The 22,607-nt window shown below is 42.1% G+C and overlaps 1 protein-coding gene across 1 annotated transcript in view; it reads right to left on the bottom strand.

Moving 5' to 3' along the window:
• The window catches only part of NPAS3 (neuronal PAS domain protein 3), a 250,929-nt gene that overhangs the window by 17,945 nt on the left and 210,377 nt on the right, over positions 1-22,607 (bottom strand). The window contains exons 8-10 of the mRNA XM_018565151.1: positions 22,008-22,126; positions 12,590-12,783; positions 4,358-4,464 (exon numbers count right to left, since the gene is read on the bottom strand). Coding sequence (XP_018420653.1) covers positions 4,358-4,464; positions 12,590-12,783; positions 22,008-22,126 — 420 coding nt within the window. The remainder of the gene's footprint in view (positions 1-4,357; positions 4,465-12,589; positions 12,784-22,007; positions 22,127-22,607) is intronic.

Here is a 22,607-nt window from a genome sequence, read left to right as displayed (position 1 = left end):
CAGTGGGTAGTATGTGCAGGAGAGGAGTGTGACAGTGGGCATGCCACAGTTCTCAACCAAGTCCAAAGTACAGTAAACTCCTCGTTATCCGACATCCACAGGGATTGGTAGATTCCGGATGAATGTAGCTTTTGGTAGCTTGAGAGTTACTATTAAAAATAGGTCTAACTAATGCCATACCCCATATTATAGAGTATCATAAACTTTGTATTAATTTCATATTAATATTGAAATGCAGTCATCAAAAGCAAATGAAGACAAATAGACACAGGATCATTTCCAGGATAATACATGCCGCAGATCAGCAAAACAGTGAGTACACTGGGGATTTTTTTTTGGTTAGATGAGAGTTCTGGATAACAGAGAGTTTACTGTATTTGGAAACTACTTAAAAAAAATAACAAAAAGCACAACTATATATTATTGTATAAGAGAGAGTAATCTAATGGGTGAAGGTCCGCTTTATTGTTAGGGTTACAGTGGAGTTAGTGTAAGGCTTAATGTTAGGGTGACAGGAAGGGTTAGTGTTAGATATACAGAAAGGTTAGCGTAAAACTTAATGTTAGGATTACAGGAAGGATAGTGTTAGGCTTAATGTTAGTGTGACATGGAGGGTTAGTGTTGGGGTTACAGGAAGGATAGTGTTAGGCTTAATGTTAGTGTGACATGGAGGGTAAGTGTTGGGGTTACAGAAAGGTTATTGTTAGTCTTAATGTTGTTGTTACAGGTTGGGCTTAGTTTTAAGGTTACATGGATGGAAGGTCTGCCAGCTATGAATTGTTGGTGCTGAGCGCTAAGGTACCATTTTCAGGTACAGTTGTAATATATTACATGAAAAATGGGGAGGGGGGGGGGGGTCTGACTATTCTAAACCGATGAAAGCAGAGATGTAATTGGCCAATTCAGGTTAATGCACATCACTGATTTTGCATACAAGTGCATTAGAAGAATAATGTAAAAGTTTAGCTCCGTAGCCTTGTGGTTTGAACTTCAGTTTTGGGTGATATTGCTCTTCTCTACATTTTTTACAATTTGTATTTACACTATGCATTATTTTTTCTTTTAAAAACTGATATCCTGATAGAAATAATTCATTTGTAGAACAGGACTAAAACATTCAACATCGAACATTTCAGATAAGGTAACGCTTACTGGTGCCTATGTGCAAAGTGCAATGCGAGCATTACTGTGTAGCAACCAATCAGATCTTATCTTTCATGAATTTAGATGATATTAAAACATGAGCAATAAGTGAAGATTGATTCTGTAAAATTAAGACTTATAAAAGCTCCTGTATCTAATTATCTTTTCTTACTTTACCAGTGCCAGACGTTGCTCCCTGGTTAGATTCATGTAAAGCAGTGTTACCTGGTAATCTTCAGGAGCACAGGCTACACTACTTTCTTGCTGTTGTGTCTCTTTAAGTGATGTCTAGCAGTCCCACCACGTCCTTCATATGTACGGGAGATATTAGCAGCTGTAGACACTCCTCAGGCAGACAGGGTGACCTTTCTGTGAGCCAAATGACACCCGCCTGCTCCTGGCAGCTTCTGCTTTTATAATTTAGGGCTCGGTTAGGACTTTAACATTGAATGAAACAGCCATAAAAATGGCTCGAACATCCATATTCCATTTATCAGATGGCAGGGAGAATGTGTCCCTGAGGTGGAGATAGAAACACAGGGACGCAGCGAACACTTGGACGAGGCAAACACAGCTTTTAACTACTTAGAAGTCACATATACTCTTTTGCATGAGAACAAGGGATCTTGTGTGATAAGGCAAAAAACAATGCAGTAACCCCTACTATATCCCTACTAACAACAGAATCAAAATGTAATCTTTAAAGGAGAACTGTGGGGTTAGGGCTTTTCCCCATAGTTCTCCTAAGGGTAACAGGAGGACACAAACTAGCGTCCTCCTGTCACCCAAAGCTAAGTATACCGCAAGCTACAGCTCGCGGTATACTGAGACGCCGTAGACGGAACGGATCCCGACAATTCTGTCTGGATCCACCCAGCTGCATGAGTGACAGCTGGCTCTGCCTATCTAGAGGCAGAGCCAGCTGTACCCGCCCCCTCCCCCGTCCGTTCCGCCAGTCAGTGCTGGAGGATCGGACAGGGGAGGGGGGAATCCAGTCCCTCCCCTGTCACGGCCCTCTGCCGGCACAGGATCGAGAAGTGAGCGAGCGCCGGTTTGTGTTCGCTCACCTCCCGATCTACTGAGCCGACCTGTGACAGTTTCATTGTCACAGGTCGGCTCAGATTATGAGGCTGAGTGAAAATCACTCACCTCATAATTCTCATTTAACAGAGTAATTTAAAAGCATTTTAGTCTTGCAAAAAGCCTAAACATCCCTAAGCTGATGCACCTCCCTGGGACCAGTATAACATAACACACATATTGGACATAACCTGAAAGCCAGGTTTCAGGTTATGACCAATGTGTTGTGGAGAGGGGAGGATTGGGATGGTGAAGTGAACTTCTAAAGTGAAGGTCCACAAACCATTCAAGCAACTGGTGGCGGTGCGGGATAGGATGGCTCAGTTTAAGCTACAACACAGCGCATACTTTACTCCACATCACTTGCATTAGCTTAGTAATTCTATATCTGCAGCTTGTTGGAGATGTAATTGTTCCACAGGTGACTTTATTCATATATCTTGGAGTTGCCCGTCTATTGCTTCCTAATGGGAAGAAATGGTGGCATATGTATCGCTAGTTACCTCCTGGAGTTTCACTCCATCACCAAAATTGGGTTTACTGGGATTGGGGAAGGTGATAGCTCCCAGTAATGCGGAGCGTACACTTCTTGGATTACTTTTCTTTTATGCCTGTAAAGCTATAGCCATGTATTGGAAGAAATCTACTCCTCCTACTATTCCATTCTGGAAGAAATGAGCAAATGGCAATTTGCCTCTATATCAAGACACTTATTATCATAGAGGCTGCCCTAATACATTTCATAATGTGTGGGATGTTAGGATTGATTACTCTAACTCGGCTGTAGATTCTGATTCTTAGCATTCATTTTGATTGAAAATTGTATCTCCGGCCTCTTACTGAATTATTCTCCTGCTATGGGATGCAGGGACGGATTTACTCTCTCTGCTGCCCCAAGGCCAGGTTCCTCAATGCATCCCCTCCCCGCGGCGGCGGGAGGGACAGACCTGCAGGCTGCGTCCAAGTGATCTCGGCAACATCGCCAAGATAACTTGTACAAAACGAGCGGCGGCTTCCCCGTTCTACATTTAGCCCTGCTTGCCCAAAGCAGGGCTAAATGTAGAATAAAACATGTCCCAGGCGTCGGGAGATAGGAATTCCTCACACCTGCTGCCCCTAGGCCAGGCCTCAGTGGCCTTGTGAGAAATACGGCCCTGATGGGATGGCGCTTACCCTGCCTGCGGGCCTCTCATACTGTTTTTAGTTTTGTTTGGCTGTGATTTCAGTGCGTGAGCCACCTAGGGATTGATCCATTATGTTTGAGTACTGATGCTTGTTGTACCTTATGTACAGTTGTAATTTTATTTTTGTGTGCACAAAATTTAATAAAAATATTTCTTAGTAAAAAAATGAAAGGTCGACTTTAAGCAGAAATTAAGAAATGATTACAATTTACAACATTTTTCTCACAATTGTATGTGTCATACTGTCTTGAAGTATTGCATATCATTATATTTTCAGCTACGACATGTGCCTAAAATTGTAACTATTGATCTTCATTACATTATAAGTTAAAGGAAATCCATCCTGGGAGAAACATGGAAAATGCGCTGTGAATTTCTAGAACAAAACTGGGCCGTCTCTGCATACTAGAGGCTGTTACAAATGACTGCCATACACTGGCCTGGATCTCTAAAAATGCTTCACACAGCACATGACAAAAATTTGGGGTACAACAGATTGCCTGGTTGGTAAGTCATGTAAAATGTATATGCAGTCTGTGGGTATTCAAGGAGAAATTACATTGGGAAAGAAACATTCTATCCATACATGTTTATACAACTGTATGTGAGAGAGCTGTGAGCCACAAAAATATGCGGTTATTGGCCAACCACCAATGTGATCTGTGGCCATGTAAAAATGCCCTGGGATACAACAGCATCCAATATGTCCTGAAAGACATCTGCTACTTATGACAAACAGCTGGTTACCATATAGTGAACCCCCTAGATTTATGTTTTAAACCTAATATTTATGTTTGTGGGTACATTAATTTTTTTCATTCTTAAAATTGGCTTCATTAAAATCCTCACATTTATTTGTGATTATCCTTGTAGCTGTGCCATGATACAATGGCTTGTATGGGACTCAGTATCAGGGATCAGAACTCTAGATAACTGCACAATATACTCACAGTCCAGGTGGCTGTGCCTGATGCCTTCCACATCTTCAGCATGGATGAAGTGATAGCATCTTTTACCCATCAGATCCACAGCATTGAGGTCCATGTAATCACTGATTCTGAAACAGTCATGGAAACAATGTAAAAAAATGTAATGTTAGGATTACAGGCAATACAAGCAAACAAGGAACTGATATACGAGATTATACACAAGTATTGGCCAAAGTTGTCATACAAAATGGTTCACCCCGTCTTCTGTAGCAGTGTGTTTATGTTCACTTTGCTCTGATGCAGAAAATCTACTAAACTACTTGTGATCAATCATCTAGGTGAACTAAACGATCTGTAAACACTGAAGCGGTGTATTAACCCTTTTGCTGCCACCGACACAACCACCCCCCTGTAAACAAATAGCCGCTGGGAGTCTATTTACATGTATAAAACTGCCTGACACCCCCTGCCTTGTTTCCCAGGCTTCACTGTCCCCGATACACCCAGATACTAACGTAAACACGCGTTGGTGCGCCTACAAACAAAAACACCTATTGCACTAGACACGTTAGGTATTGCCGTGTACGCCAGAGTGGGAGCAATAATTGTAGGGCCATTATTCATGGTTAACTCTAAATGAATGCCCTGTACAGGCTTTTAAAGCATCGCCTATGGACAATTTGGGGTACTGTAGTTTTCCTCTGTTTCGCGGGCATATGCAATTTTTAAGTTTGGCATGTTGGGTATCTCTTTACTTGGCAGAACATCCTCTTTTATATTTTACAAAAAAAGGATATGATATTGCGTTTCTTTTTTTGCACGAAAATTAGCTTAAAAGGAGAACTATGAGGCGAGTGAAAATCACTCAGCCTCATAGTTCTAGCCGACCTGTGACCATGAAACTGTCACAGGTCGGCTCAATAGATCGGGAAGTGAGCGAATACATACCGTCGCTCGCTCACTTCTCAATCTATCCCTGCAGAGAGCCGTGATTGTCACTCACAGCTCCCTGCAGGGACTCCCCCCCTCCCCTGTCTGATCCTCCAGCGCTGACTGGTGGAACAGACGGGGGAGGTGGCGGGTACAGCTGGCTCTGCCTCTAGATAGGCAGAACCAGCTGTCAATCCCGCAGCTGGGTGGATCTCGACAGTAATGTTGGGCTGGATCCCGGCTGCGGCGTCTCAGTATACCGCGAGCTGTGGCTCGCGGTATACTGAGCTTAGGGTGACGGGAGGACGCTAGTTTGTGTCCTCCCGTTATCCTTAGGAGAGCTATGGGGAAAAGCCCTGAACCCATAGTTCTCCTTTAAGTGTATTTCTTACAGACATTTTGGGTTTGATAAACAGTTGCACTAACATCATGCAACATAAACATTTGCAACTGCCCCCATTTTTTTCCACAGGCTCTATACACTATTATTTTTCATGTTTTTGCTTTACATTCTCTATCAGGTTTGTACCGATGATTGTGACCCTATTAGGGAGATTACCAATCACTGTCAATAACATTGTCACTGGAGCGGTAATTGAGGAGAAAAAGCCAAATATGACACAGACAGCAATAAAGAAAGCTCACAGAAGTTCTACTCTTCCTTGGTTCTACTTAAAAGTTTTTATGGCTGTTGTGTCGCTGTGAAACATATATCCACTCACTTCCTGCCCAAGTGAAAATGTATTCGTGAAAGTGATGGAGAAAAAACAAAAAACCTGACAAAGGTTCTAATTCTTCCCCACTCAATCCAATACTAAACTTTGGGGCTGAAATCCCACTTTAAAGAAGAACTCCGGGCAGTGCTTTCTTGATGGCATTCCTGGCTTTAGTTTTTGCAAGATTTTATATGAGCTTCTGTCTCAAATATTGTAAAGTGTGCAATAGAACATGAAGTCAAAGCCTCCAACATATTTCTAGGCTTTACCGAGACCCTGCCTACCAATGTAGGTGCTGTATAAGGCATCACATAATGCCCAGTTGCCAGTTACAACACCATTGTATAAAAGCTTTGTTGTACTAAAAATGTCCTAAAAATACAAGTCAGACCAAAGATGAAAAAAAACAAAACTATTCTCTGCTATTTACTGCTCAGCAACATTAGAAATCATATCTTGTACAGCCTTTCACAAGACTTTAGAGGGGGCTGACCACCATTGCTCTTCATGTGTTTATAACAAGTACTGATTTCTAACATTAAAGGCAGTGGCTCTTTCATGACAAGCACTCTAACTTTGTTCCCCCAAAAAGTTTACACACTGTTCCTCCTAGATTTCTATGTGTGCTATGTGTATTTTGGGCCATGGAGTTACCTTTGCTTTGGGTGAGGTCATCTCTATAGTTTTCTGGCCACGGGAAAGTTTATGGTAACGGGATGTATTACCGTGACATCTTACTAACCTAATGAGGATGTGGTAAGTCTAGAAAGAAGGAATATTTGTATACTAAAGTGTTAAAGAGGAATCTCATTTCACTCTAAGGAGACTGAACAAGCTGTTGCTAAGGCCAGTGATAAGGCAGCAAAACTTAAAAATGTTCACTTTGTGCCAATATTTCCCCTTTTTGTAACATTTACAGTCAACACAGAACAGTCAGTAGGCATAACCAAAGTATCAACTGTTTGCCCGTTTTTTGGCAATGAGCTGGTTACCAGATGACACTTTTACTTGGTAAGAAAACGGACAATTGAAAGCCCACAAAACTGTCAGAAATAGTTTCTGTTGGCTGTAACCCATTCCCTGCCAAAACCCGTGCACAGCAGTTCAAAGACGTAAACTTCTTTCATCTTCCCACCTCACAGGGGTTAAATCTGCCCCTCATTTGTCCTTTATAAAGACTTTGTAAAAGTGAATGTAAATGGAAGTAATTAACGAGCAATTATTTCTGTCGGATCGTGAAGGCGGAAAACAACGAGGCCACTAATTACCCAAAGCGCGGGCGACACAACGCTTTCTGCGTGGCTGTATCGGAATTATAATAATCAGCGGATATTACTTGGTGAATGATATAAATGACAAAGCGTGTAATAACCTGTAATAGCGCTAATAATGCTAATAATAAGCCTTGTGATAATAGCAATGATCATCATTATATTGCATGAATAATGAGCCTGCTAATGAAGCTACACAGAACAATGGAAATCACGGCACAGTGTGTTATACACTAACATACACACAGATATGTCTATAGACCAACAATGACCATCTACCTACAACACTTCTGTGGTTTTCTTCCATCAACATTAACCTACAGTTCGAGGTAATCTATACTTCTGGTGAATAGTGCATGCCACTGGCCCAACCAGTAAGTAATGAAGCCTGGTAACTTCTTTATGGCATTCCAAGCTGAGCTCACACTGTGATGTCATCACTCTGGAGTGCCATGATGAAGAAAAGGGCTGGACTACTGGCTGATCAGGATGCAAATCACTGATGGAAAGTGAGCTGACTTGGAAAATGTTTCCAAATCAGATATTTTGTCCTAGATTGTTCACTTCTTCTGCCTTCTCCAAACTCTTTACCGTTTAGTGAATGACCCTGAAAGACTCCTACAATTTCTGAATGAATCTAAAAGTAACTATTGTTTATTTACTACATACAACTAGAAACTTTTTTTCTCTTCTCTTAATTCAGAAATGCAACTGTTTAGCACTGTTGCAATCTGGCATACAGGAATTACATCATCATTCTGCTGAAATAAGGCACCCTATATTAATATAATACCTTTGCAGGTTATCCTCTAAAATAACTTACTAGAATTTCTCCAAAGGTTGCTGAGGGACTTGCATATTGATCTCCCCCCTATCCTGACCACCGGTCTAAACGGGGCAGTTTTCCACTGATATTCAGTGTAACTAGTTACTTCTACACTGACCGCCAATGTGGTCACCTCAACCCCTGATGCCTTAAAATAGCATGAGCTATTCATGTGAGATGGTTGTTGGTTGGATTGTTTTTAGCCATGGTTTGAAACTGCAATAAAGAAGATAAAAAGCAGTGAGTGCCCGGGTTCTTTGAAAAGGTGGTTATTATGACTGTTGTGGAGTTCATAGAGACGGTGGAAATAGTCATCCTTTCATGTCTGATCCGATCCTTACTCAGCAAAGGGTTCACTTTCCATTGACCACCAATGTAAGAGGCTTTATTGTCCAGCAATGTAAAGGGGCAATCTTCCACTGACCACTACTGCAAGGACACTACAATTGTTTCGCCTTCATTTCATTTCTGGCTCTCAATGTTATTTAACTATTACTGGAAAATAATTTTGTCATCTAGAGCAGGGGACTGTTCAAAAGCCATCCACCTTTGGTTTCAAATACTCAATGGGATCGATTTACTAAAGGCAAATTAGCTGTTCATTTTGCAAGGGAATTTTCCCTTAGCTTGGTGAATAAGGCGAAGTTCCACTGACTTCCATCATCTAATAATATTCAAAACAAAATACTGTTTTTTTTTTATTTTCATGCACATGATTGGATATTCTTTGCTGAGTAAATTTTCCCCTCATTCACTAAGCCAAAAGAAAATTCCCTTGCGAAGTGCAAATTTCCTTGCAAAGTGAACAGCGCATTTGCCTTTAGTAAATCAACCCCAATGCATTCCACATTTTTGCTTCCTGTATTTAAAACTTTGTACAACTTACTGATCATGCTATGTACCGTGAACTTGGATTTCCTGAGACCTGAACATTATCTCAAAGGTTCCTCTAAGGGCCCATTCACACCAATTGCGGCGCGCTCCAGAGTGGCAGCTGCTGGAACGCATAGCAATCGCTCACTAAACTTCCCCCTTCGTTCTGGGGCGGCAGGGGGCATGGTGTTGCATTGAAGTCAATGGCAACGCAGCCTCCCCCCCACCCGCAGTGCGATTGGAACATTGCTTGTGTTCCGGTCCACTGCGATTGCAAAAAATAGAGCATGCAGCATTTTTTGCGTTTGCAGTGGACCGGAATGCAGGCAATGTTTTGCCACGTGTCCGATCACACTGCGGGCGTGGCTGCAGTGCCATTGACTTCAATCCACCGCTACGCCCCCTCCTATCCCAGAACAAAGGGGGAAGTTTAGTGAGTGATTGCTGTGCGTTCCAGTAGCTGGCACTCTAGAACGCACAGCAATTGGTGTGAATGGGCCCTCATGGCTCTTAAATATCAGCTGGCCATACTTTAACTGATAACTTCTTTAGTTCAATTAGAACAACTACTTTTTTTTAAAAACATTATGCCAGCTGGTTACGGTCTAAAGGTACTAATAGTCAAAGTGATACTTAAGTGTTCAGTAAGTTCACATTTCCTTTTCTTAATTAAATGTTCCATAAACACAAAAGTTGATTTGACTGCATTGGTGTCTTGTGTTTATTAACCAGTTGACATCCGCGGTGTTAAACCCCCTTCCCATCCAGGCCATTTTTCAGTATTCAGCGCTGCGGTACTTTAACTGACATTTATTCCGTCATGCAGCGCTGTACTGAAATGAATTTTATTTGTCATGAAAGCTAAAATACACCCTACATAGAAATCAGTACAACAGTGCCACCCAGTGGTTAATTATCTTTCTGTATAGTGATAACCTACACCGAGTATTGCTCGGAAATGGGAGTACCATCCATCACAGAACACAAGTGTAAAATATATATAAAGCAATATATATTTGTCTTTTATGTGTAGGGCATTGAGCATGCAGCATGTCAGGTATGTTCAATCAACACTGTCTCGAAAGAAATAGAGGCTGCCAATGCCAATCCCTTATGAAAGTACTATTTCCCTGGCTGTCACCCTGATCCTCTGGTTTCCATAGTTTGAGTTGCTGACTTGAACTTGAAGTATGATTCTGAGTGCTGACATAACTTTGTCTTCACTTCCTAGTAGGAGAACTATGAGGTGAGTGATTTCTACTCATCCTCATAGTTAGAGCTGGCCGGTGACAAAGAAGCTGTCACAGGTCGGCTCTATTGATCAGGAAGTGAACAGAAACATGCAGCCGATCCACTCACTTCCCGATCGCCTCTCTGCAGTGAGCGGTGACTGTCAGTTACCGCTCTCCGCAGGGATCCCCCCTCCCCTCTCCTCTCCTCCAGCGCTGACTGGAGGAACAAACAGGGAAAGGGGCGGGCACAGCTGGCTCTGCCGCTAGATAGGCCGAGCCAGCTGTCACTCACGCAGCTGGATGTATCTCCACAGTATTGTTGGGATCTGTCCCGGCTGTGGCGGTCTCAGTATATCACAGGCAATAGCTCCCTATATACTGAGCTTTGGGTCACGGGAGGAGGTTAGTATATGTCCTCCCGTGACCCTAAAGAGAACTATGGGGAAAAACACTTACCCCGTAGTTCTCTTTTCAGTATATCCGGTCACTTGCACTGCAGTAAAGGTTTTTCCTTATTTCTTGACAAGTGGAGCTCAGCTGCAGACTCCTCCACATAGTGACATGTAGGGGTTGATTTACTGAATGCAAATAAGTAGATCACTTAGCAAATTGAATTTTCACCTCATTCACTAAGCTAAGGGAAAATTCCCTTGCAAAGTGAACAGTCTATTTTTCTTTAGGAAATCAACCCTTAAGTCTCATCCCCCTCCTGTCTCTCGCTCTTTGCAAGCAACGATGGAATTCTGTGGTTTCATAACATGTGCAGGGTATATTAATGTGCCCGCATTAAGAACTGGTGGGATCTCTCCACAGGAGCCAATCAGAATAATGCTTTTACCTTTCCAGCTGTTATTTGTCAAACCAGGTTTAAATATAATTGTTGGCTGAAGTTTTCCATCCGCTTTTGATTCAACACATAACTGCATGGAATTAAGCAGTCCACAGCAATCTGCCACATGCCGTTCCGGCTGTTTCCCAGTTATGAACGATCAGCTCATAGAAATTGGGGTGGAAATCAATCAAGAATGCCTTTAGATGGGTGCTGTGCCGGTTTAGATCAGTTTCCATCACAATTTTGATTATTTGGCTTAAAACTGGGATGCAGATTGTTGTAGGCTGTTCAGCTCCATGTTATGTTTTTATATTGGAAGCTGACTAAATGAGGAGTCTCTTACCTAACTCGTGTACATGTTAGCCAAAGGGAACCTTTCTGTCTTTACTTTGTAAAGTGCTTTACTTTGTAGAGTGCTGGAAGTTCTTGGTGCAGGATGGAACTGTATGTAAACCCAAACAAATAACTTCTTTGCCCCCTTGCAGTCTGTTAAATATCCCACTGAAAGCATTTTATTCGCTGGTTGTTGCCAGGAATTTAGAGCTGTCCTGTGCACACTTCCTGTGTTATCTCAAGGTGTCCTACCAGTCCTTATCATGGGCTACAGAACAATCCCTATAATGTGGAGATGAGAAGAATGGGTGGGATTCGGACGTTTAACAACAAACAACTGGGCATGTTTGAAAACAATTCTTGCAATTTTAGCCCACAAAAGGGTATTTTGTGTCATTCCACAAGAGGAAAGTAGGAGCTGAGTGCATTTCTGACAGATCAACAGGTATTTCTGTACTCACAGGGTCTTTAAAGTGTTAAAACATGGAGAAATGTGCATGTATAGCATTTTTTTTGCCCTGACACTAAACTCAGGAGTTAAACCTTAAAAATACATTCAAGTACCTTAACTATTAACCAAAATGTATCTTATTTGTGCATCACTCAGGTGTAGATCATCAAATCATCTCTGAATTGGTGCTGAGACTTTTGTTCCCCATGGTCCCTGTGTGTGCTGTAAAGTAGTCACTGCTCCAAGCTCACTCCTTGACTAGTTTGTATTGAGATTGTAGTCCATCACAGGAGTGAGCTTGGAGCGGTGGCTACATTACAGCACACACAGGGACAATGGGAAACAAAAGTAGCCACCCTCCAGAAGGAAGGACAGTGTCAGCACCAATTCAGAAATGATTTGAGGATCTACAGCCGAGTGATACACAAATAAGATACATTTTTGTTGATAGTTGAGGTACTTGAATGTATTTTTAAGATTTACCTCCTGAGTTTAGTGTCACGTTAATGAGGAACACTCTTAGGTTTGATAACCACTGGAGTATTGTGTTGTTTACACTGTACCATTGGACCACTGGTAGATGCATTTTGCAGACAAGGATTTGTGAATGTGGTGTACTTTTATAAATATTAGGTACATTCTAGTGGGCTGACCTTAATACACTGCAGCTTTCTATTTATAGATATATTGTACTGTACAATGGTCCTTCTTGGGAAAAATGTATCAGTGTTTTAGAAAAAAATCAATGTGTTCTCATAATGAGGCCAGTACTCTGATAAGGTCACCTACCTATTTTCACAGTATATAATATTGAGGTCCATGTTGACACGTGTTACAAACATGTGGCAGTCAATGCGGACTTCATTGATGGTTGGGGGAGGGAGAGCATGAGCCACAACTACTAAACCCATCACCTGTCCTGGCCCAGTACGCCCATGAGACAAAGACACACGGAGACGCAGACGTCCAGTTACATGAATCACCTGGAAAACATGAAAAGACACATCAACTGCCTCAGTAGCTAGAAAATAAGGGAATTATTTCATGAGGGTTTGTCATGTCCATAAACTCAGACAATATTAGCATTTGATGAAGCCAGAAAGTGAAATACACTGTTGAGCGGTACCCTACATTTCAACAGTATTTCCCCCAAAGCAAATACACTAAGCACCGTCGGAGTTGGGGAAAAAAGTGCAGATGATAAAGCAAACCCCTTAAAATATCGCACCGAGAATGCCCATGAGCATGAGCCTGATAGTATGCAGTCTGTGGAGGGCATTTATGTTACTAAGGAGGCTGCAAGCTCATTAAATAGATCACCATTACATCTACTATGTCATATATTAATGTCCAGTAGAGATCTAGCAAGTTATTTCCATGACTATTGGCACAGGATTTTAGAAACAATGTCTTACAACAGTCATCACAGATGGATATTCGATGTATAATTCACATCCGAGAATACAGGAGCTAGTGATGAATTTGGCACCCAAGAGGGCAGTAGCTGGGGCCATTCAATCAGGTGTTGCATTCATTACGCACTTCATGTACTGCTGAATACTTAGAAGCCACTTATAAAGATTCCACATACAATGAAACAATGTAAGATGGTAGCTCTAAAGAAACATAAAGAGAGACCTTCAGCACTGTTCTCTATGATGGCAGATAAAGGTGGACTGTTTTAATCTGGCTTCTGTCATCCCATGCATTTCAAAATCTGAGTTTTAATTTTAGAATCTCTACCTGTATAGGCAGCTGTACCCTCTAAACCAGTGGTTCTCAACCTTTCTAGGGCCGGGACCCCTTGGAACATTTGCCAAGTTGTGGTGACCCCCAAAGGTAAAATTTAGAGATGACACAGCCGCTGCATGTTGAAGAGCAGGTTACAAGTCAGTCCTAATTAACCATTTTAAGGTCCCCAGAATTAGCATTAAAATTAAGCTTAACACTGAGCGGCAGTCAGTAAAATCTCTGAAGTGGTCAGCAGGGCAGCCTTTTAATATTTATTGGACCCTGAGCAAACATTTTTCTGGGCCATTTTTCACCCCTACCCCCAAGCCACGTCCCCTACCCGCCACACCACCTACTTGCCCTGCACCCACCATGCAATTCCCCTCTCCACCACAGCATCCCAAAAAAGGGAGAGGTTGTGCGGCGTACAGCAGAGGTGAAGCAAAACTACACAATGTCAATCGCATAGTAAACAGAATGGTGCTGCCCTCCACCCTGTCCTATGCCATCCTTTACCTGTGTACTGTACCATCCTACCCCCTGAATTGTACCACCCTCCCTCCTATTCATCCTTCCACTTTGTACTGTGCCAACCTCACCCCCCATCCTGTACCATCCCCCCCCCATACTGCCATGTCCCAATGTCCTGTCCCATACTTCCCCCCTGTACTGTGCCATCCTTCCCTCACTGTCCTGTCCTATCCCCCCCCCTACTGTGCCATCCTTCTCCCTGTGCCAGGTCTCGCTCACTGGCAGCAATTAGGTCCTTCTTTCACCAGGTCCTTGATGCACTTATTGTATCTGTCCAGCTCTGCCTTGTGTGCCTGAACTCCAAGGGCTGCAGCCCCATGATTAGAGTGCCGGTTCTGCCTCCTTAATAGGCACAGCAGCCAGCAGCAGAAATAAGTGGCCGGGATTAGAGGGGTCGGAGCGGCTCTCAGGGCAGGACATGCTGCTCATTTACAGCGGAGCCTGGTGACAGCGCACGGGAAAGTTAAGTGTGCAGAGTGGATGAAGCAGACAATGGAAGCCGAGACACCGAACACAGCCAGCATTCCTGCATTGATGGGCCCCCTCCTTGCCGAATGATACAGACGGCCCATGGTAGTTAGTGAAGCAGTATCGGCGGGAAGGGAACCTCCTCACCTACTGATCACGTGTCATTCCACACGCATCCCTCTCTCTGCTCCTCCCCGCTGACTGCTGCAGCGACATCAGGCGGCTGGGGAGTGACCAACACTGCCGCGACCCACTCAAGAAGGGGCGGCGACCCACTTTTGGGTCGCGACCCACAGGTTGAGAACCGCTGCTCTAAACATATACATACAGTTATACTTCACAATGTAGGAACATATCTAAACACAATAAGAAAATGTATAAAAAACAAAATGAAGACAATGAAAAAGACAGTGCTGAATGGGAATAAGCAGTCAGAGCATGTACAAAAGGAAGAGACGTTTTTCAAAAGGACAAATTGTGCTGAAATGGGTGAATTTCTAAAAAATTAATTAAAAGGTTAGAGTACAACGGCAGAAGCAACTAATCAGATGATGGGCATATTCACCTTTGTATTAAAATGTACTATGTAATAAAAAGGACCCCAGTATTTAAAAACATTTCTTTAGTGCAGACAAATTGAGCTTACTTTAAAAGGAGGAGGGAGACCACACTGGAAGGAAAAAAAAACATACTATGGGATCACAAAAATTAAAACTGGATACGACACTTATTTTGAGGAAGACTAGGAAGTAGCAAACCATTTAAACAATAACTTTTTTCAGTGTTCTCAAAAGTAAATGACACCAACAAACAAGTTGGAGAATCATATTGGTTCTAGTGGTGAAGGATCATTGGCAGGGTTTCTAGAAAGAGAGGCAGCAAATTAACTTACTTGCTTAAAGCTTAATAAACCAATGGGTCCTGATAGTCTTCATCCCAGAGTACTAAAAAAACTTTGAAGTATAGTTGTTGGACCATTAACTGATCTTTATAATCAGTCACTTCTAAAAGGAGAGGTTTCTGATGACTGGCGGACAGCTAATATTGTACTTACCCAGAATGAGGGTAGTAAGGAAAAAGCCTGCAAGTACAAGTCAGGGCGTTTACCATTTGTAGTAGTAAAATTATTAGAATTACTCCTAAAAAAAGGATCAATGATCATTTAAAACACACAACGTGCTGGACCCAAAGAAGCATGGCTTTACTAAGGACACATCATGTCAGACTAATCTGATTGAATTTTCTTGACTATAATCACAAATGTTTTTGACCAGGGAGGAACATGGCCTATCTTGATTTCAGCAAAGCATTTGATACGGTCCCACATGCAGAATGAGCAAAAAGCGTGGCCTGGCAGTGGGGAAAGTGAATACAATTCTGGGGTACATCACTAGAGGTATCACCAGCAGGTGGAAGGCGATCCTATTTCCCATCTATAGCTCTTCAGTTAAACATAATTTAGATGACTGTGTCGAGTTCTGTAAACTTCACTTACAAAAAGATATTGATAAGATACAGGAAACATAAAAGGTGAAAGGAATAAAACAAAGGGAGACAGCAGGAACTGGTCATTCTTGGGGTAGGAAGGGAAAAGGTGAACATGAAGCTGTAGGAAGAAGACTTCCTAATCTGAGCAATAAGGGAGCTGACTCAATTTTGTGTGTGCAAGAGTTGTACGAGGCAGTGCTGTAATTCCTGGAATAAAGCAAAACACAAGTGGGGGACTCTATAGAGTCCTTTTATCCTACGGGTCAGTGTCTCCTACGACCATGATAGCAGGAAGTTTAAAAAGATGTGGAGGCAGTGTCCGGCGGTCTCCCCAACCCCAGAGGAGACTGCCGGACACTGCCTCCAACAGGGACCTACTTAGTCTTGACAGCTGGTAAATTTGAAACACAGCACACTGCTTAAGGTAAGTCAACTGGGTCCAGTAAACAAATATTACTGGTGATGCCTCAAATATAACCAAAGGTAAAAGTTTTTTAGATTGAAATAGTATGGTAAGAGGTTAAAAACACTAAGATTTATACTGCTGTCTCTGTCCCTATCAGGGAGATTCATTCTCTCTAACTGTCATGATCGCCAATGTTACTGGGAAGGAGGGTAAAGCCAAAATTTTGAGTTTCTACCAGAACTGGAATAATAGGGAAATCTTCCAATGAGGACTCTTATTCCAGCGAGAACTGTCTACGAGAGAACTTCCCTCACATTGGAAATATATCTACTCACTTCCTGTTGAGTGGCAGGAAGTTAAGGGAAAGTTGTTCTCTGGTAAAGTAATAGTCTGTATTTTTATTGTTAATTTTATTGTTAAAATAAAGTCTGTTCAGAATTAACAGAACAATTGTTTTTCTTTTAAGTATTTCTTAGCTATGTATCTTTCAGTTACCTATATAGTCAAATGCAGATTGCATAGTCCTGGCTTCTAGATTTTTAGACCTGGGTCTAGTCAGTATATGACTGTAGATATGCTTGGGACAAATGCAGATACATACTAAGGCATAACGTTTCACAAATAAAAAATGAGTAGACTTGAGGGATCACTTGGGATTTTTCTGCCATCACTCTTCCATGTTTCTATGTTTAATAAAGAGGTCTAAAACATGGTATATACAGACTAAAATACATTTGCTGTTTTATTAAAGAGAACTGAATGAGTGTATGATTGGTGCAAGATTCTGTGAGTTTCAGTTGCTCATGGGAGCTTACATCAGTACGTATGCTTTCTCTTAAACTGATTTGCCATCCTGAACCTGGTAACAGATAACCATTTCTGAGAAAGAGAAGGAATGATTCACAGAAAGGGAGTGAGAGAGACAGAGGGATGGGAGAAGACAAAAAGAGAGAGAAAAGGGATACATAAAAGGGCAGATGGATGGAAGGGGGACACAATGAAGAAGCAAAAGATATACTTTGTATACACATGAAAGAAACATGGATGAAGCGGAAGCTGTAAATAGGGAGATACAAGGAGGAGAAACATATACACAATATCCAAAAATGAAAGGCAAGAAACAGTCAGAATGAGAATGAACAAAGCAAGCAAAAACAAAGCAAAGGGCAAGCAATAAGAAAAAAAATCAGGGAAGAAGGAAGCCGAGAAATAAAAAGGTCTGGTCAGTAGGAGGCAGGGTACCACAGCCTGAATCATCCGAAGAACGGCATAATAGAGTGAGCAGAGTCCTCTTTGACACATGTGGGGAGTTTTGCTGCTGGATCGCTCATGGCAAGAAACACATCAGAGACTCCTGTGGTACTTTTATATATTTCAGCAGCTAAATCTAATATGACACTGAAAGCAGGGGGGGAGAGCGGAGGTACACACAACGTCAGGAACCAGCTCCCCTTCCTATGACCTTAACCGATAAAACTGGGAGAACTCAATTAACCCTTCATCAGCCAGTGAGGGCTCCAGCTCCTTTATGTTTGCTTTATCTCATGTATCATTTTCTAATTGAAATTACTGAAATTATGATCCAAGTAGTGAGTTGCAGATCTTTCCTATATGTGACAAACAGTAGTAGAACAGTGTTGACTGTATAGTTACTGTGTAATGCCAAAGTGGCTGTGACTAGCGATTTGTAACCTACACCCCATTAGTAAGCTTTCATGTCTTCCTGATCACTGGTTGGGGTTCTCGGAAAAAAAATAACAAGTCTAGGAAACAAGCAAAGTCAATCCCCTGTCTTCCAATGCTTTCCAATAAATGTTAACATTGAACTGAGAGCAGAAAGTCCACTCTTCTTGCCTCCTCTGCTGCAACTGCCATGCCCTAGGGCTGGGCAGAACCTGTGGCATCCTGTCAGTCAGGGGCAGAAGGCATTACCCAGTCTCCTGACTAACAGCCAAATGGGCAGGTGAAATGTGGGAGAGGACCAGGGAGAAAGCAGCAGGGTTGATAGCCATGCAGTGGGCCTGGAAGGGTGTTGGGGTGGGTGGTAGGAAGGCAGAATTAAGTGCAGAACTATACAGGACTCAAAACTATCATTAAACACCCAAATCACCAGAACAGCCTCCAACACTAATCTTAACCTACCACTACAAATAGATCAGATACAAACATATATCATATATTGTCTACTGCTCATAAGAGAATAAGAGTGACTCCCAAAGGCACAAGACAAGCAACCAATCAGAATTCATGTTGCACTTATCTGACTCAAGAAAATGGACAGTACATGGGCTGCTATAGGTTTACAGTGACTAAGCATTGCTATATAAAATGAAACCAACCAACAAAGTGTATCAAATCAACTATATACAGTATATCTCAAGACTACTCCTGCTAGCTAGCTAATGCAATAAGTCAGCACTATACAAAACCCCGAAATGAAATAAGCACTCACACATTTGTCTACTTAGGCTTGTGACCAGTATGGCACACACAGCGCACACGTAATAGGACAAGCCAACTTTCTTTTCTTACTGCAAAGGGCAATAATAATCTCATCTCTATACTGACAATCCCCATAAGTTTAAATGTAAAGTTGTAGGATAGGATATGGGGCCCATTCTGTGTTCTTGCGGTCTCCATGCCAGAGAAGTATGATTGCTCTTCTCTTTTTTTTTTATCTTCTCCTGCCTCAGGAGAGAGGAACCATCCGGATTCTTTATACACTGAGGCTCTTCAAAGACACCTTTAGATTGTAGGCAGCCTGGGGGGGAATTCTCTCCCAGACACAATTTGGAAGCAACATGAAGGCCTTGAAGTTGAAAAGCAAAGCAGAGGGAGGACAGAGGGAGCAGGGCAGAGGAAGGGGGTGTGGGACGAAGGCTCAGTGTATTTTTCCTCAGTTCCTTTCACTCCCCCATGAGGTAAAAAGACTTGTATACTCAGAGTTTTTCTTACACGTGACAGACTCTGACTTCTCTTGTTTGTTCTGACGTTCCTAACTGGTTAAGGAAACAGGCAGCAAAATGGAAAAAGATGGAACAAAATGAAAACAGACATGAAAATCAAACAGAGAAATGAAACGAATGACAAGCTTCCATGTGTAGATTAATATTCAGATAAGCAGCTGTTCAATGACAAATTTACCATAGCTCATAATAACATAATTCATGTAATAGATGTGCTTTATTTAATAATACGAGGAAGCTGACCATTAGTAATAATCAAATCATGAAAAGTGTTTTATTTACCTCAATATTAGCATGTACAGATCTGTCTGATGTGTGGAGAATCGTGTAATTCAGAAATGTGGGCAGTTGTGATTCATGAATTGTAGGATTCTCTGCAAGTTAGACAAATCTGCATGTTTATAATCAAATCATTAAATGAAATATGCTCATCGTCACCACCCATCACTAATTAGCATTTGTAGATCAGAACCATCGCATGTTGGTCTCTGATTGGCTGTTATATATTAAAAGTACATATTTCCTAAAAGAAACATGGTGACAGCTGTTGCTGGCCTCCTTCTTAAGATGCCAATTGCCTGGCTTTTACACTAACTGGATTAAATACTGAAGCTAGCCATACACCAGAACAAGAGGAATGACTCAATTCCCACTCAATCCGCTCCTGCCGGCTATTGTATTCTGGTCAGAAAAACCAAACCGTGACTGCAGATGATTCGATCGACAAAGTCAATTGAAAAGTCGACTTTTGTTGAGCGGGGTGTTTGAAACCAGCATCAAACAGTCAAAGTTTGACCGTGTATGACCTGCTTGAGTCACTGCATTGGAAAGTCAGAGCAAAGTCAAAATTCCTTAGCTGCATCTTTGTTCCAGGTCAGTGACACCATTTGTTGAAACAAGAGAGTTAGAATTATAGCCAGGCAACCAGCATATGAAGAATGAGATGCAGCAATGCTCCATGTTTCTTTCAGGAAACCTTTCCTTTGAATAGACGATGCCATACTCCCCCCTGATGACCTCCCCCGATATGACAGTGCTTGGGTCTAGCAGACAATAAATAGGCCTAAACACTGTCAAATAACAGAGGTGGAGACATCACCATTCTCTATGGGGGATTTTAGTGCTGGCTACTGAAGCACTAGTAAGTTGAGTATTAGGGGTTTGGGTGACCCTTTTGTATAGACACTGTCACTATGGCCTGCCTGGGAAAGGTATCAGTGTCACATTAAAGCAATTACTGCTCTGCAACATGTATGTACTGTTATTCCTCCCTCCCATATACTTTATTCTAATGTATGCAGGACTGGTACTGCTATTTTAATCTGCCATGACAAAGTAGGGGAGGGGGATGAGAGTTAGGCTGACCACACACTGATAAGGGCTGAACAAGAAAAAAATGCTGGGGGAATCCCCCGAATGCCCCTAACCCCGGATTATGTATTCTGACACTGGTGGGTCTGCCGCTGTCAGAACGCCCAAACAGTGACAGTTGACTGGCTGCAGTCGCTGCTTGGGCCAGAATTTTCAGAGCAACTCCTTTGACAAAAGTCGATTTAAAAATTGCCTTTGTCCGGCAAACGGATACTGACTAGGCCACACTCTGGTTGAAATTCGACCAGTAGATAGACAGCTTCAGCAGGAAGTCAGAAAAACTAAGCCTAGGGTTACATAGGTGAGTTTCAACCACTTGGTGTTTGTCATCTCATTTGCAGTCACTAAATCACTGTAAAACTACTATAAATGTCAACAGTTAAATTGTATTAAAACAGGGGTAGCCAAACTCTGACCCTCCAACTGTGGTGGAACTACAAATCCCCTGAGGCATTGCAAGATTCTCACAGCCACCGACATGACTCCCGGAGAGAGATGCATCATGGTATTTGTAGTTTCACCACAGCTGGAGGGACGGAGTTTGGCTACCCCTGCATTAAAAGGTTAAACTCTATCTTTAATCAATTGTGTAGTCCAAATGTATAGGGTGTCATTGCTGACTTCCCTCTTAAACTGCTAGCTTAAGTCAGATTCTAATAGTAAGACATCTTTGCTTGAGTTCATGGATCTGCACACCTGCTGTAACCATTATGTCGGGTTTCCAAACACCATGTTGGATTTTGTATATATTTTATATTATGAAGAATGGAACAAGAAGTGCTGAAATATGCAGAGGTGGGCAGGAACACCCAGAACTCCCTGCTGGACAAAGTCAGATTTTTGGCAGGAAGATCTTGCTTTTGGAGTATAAGGCATATTTGAAGTAGGGCCAGGCTACTTCAGGCTTTACCTGAAACTAAAACAGCACGTTTTTTCTGGTTAACTGACATTTTAAGTAGCAAAATCCATGTGGTCCCTATCATGCAATGCCAACCTGCTCAGTAAGATCCAAATTGTTTTCTTTTTTTAGTCTGGTTGTGTTACCTGATTTTGTTAACTGAAAAAGGGTCTCTAACTGCGATAGCTATTCATTACCAAACGCAGAAGTCTTCCAAGATGACCAGTCAGTTATGATGTAACATGTGCAGTAGAATAGATTCTCCAGACTTCATGTAGCTTGTTGGCAATGCGGGGAAGTCTTTGAGTTGTAGTCTGTATTTTACACTGCAGTCAGTATGTAACTCACCTTGTACCCCGAGGATTTTATATGCACGCCTCTCTTAGTCAGTGTAGATTTCATCCGAATGAAGAAAGACCTTTCGAAAGAGTTGTCCTGAGGGAGAATTCCAGGGCTGGAGGACTCCACTAAAAGAGAAGGTTAGAGGTTATAGTCCATACAATATTACAAAGTCAACATAAGCCAGTACAGCAAGTCACATTGATGACAGTTTTGATTGTAAGGTCATCTGCTTTATCCAAAGTGGTTTCCCTATCAGAGTTCTGTGGGAAAAGCAATATCTGTTTAATATTAAGAGAAGCACTTAGATACATATCCTGTCCATTAAACCATTTTCATATATACATGCTAAAAAGTATTGCACTCTCTTTGTCCTCCAATATAATGTGCCATAATACTGTTTCCCCAGCATAGATTTGTTTTATCTCTGGAGATAACACCCAAGTTAAAGTTTTGTTATGTCTGCAGTGCAAGTTGTTCTCCTCCTACCTTTCCACCGCCCACCTTTTCTGCTCTATTGGCCAATTACCACTTCCACTAATGCAATGTCAAGCTGCCCCCCGCATGTCAACCAGACACCAGACACCCACCCATACTATGATCGAACCC

Source organism: Nanorana parkeri, unplaced genomic scaffold (assembly GCF_000935625.1).
Source record: "Nanorana parkeri isolate BGI_ZX_2015 unplaced genomic scaffold, ASM93562v1 scaffold819, whole genome shotgun sequence".
Classification (NCBI taxonomy): Eukaryota; Metazoa; Chordata; class Amphibia; order Anura; family Dicroglossidae; genus Nanorana; species Nanorana parkeri.
Note: the sequence above shows the minus strand (reverse complement) of the source record. Positions and strands in the feature narration are given on the sequence as shown.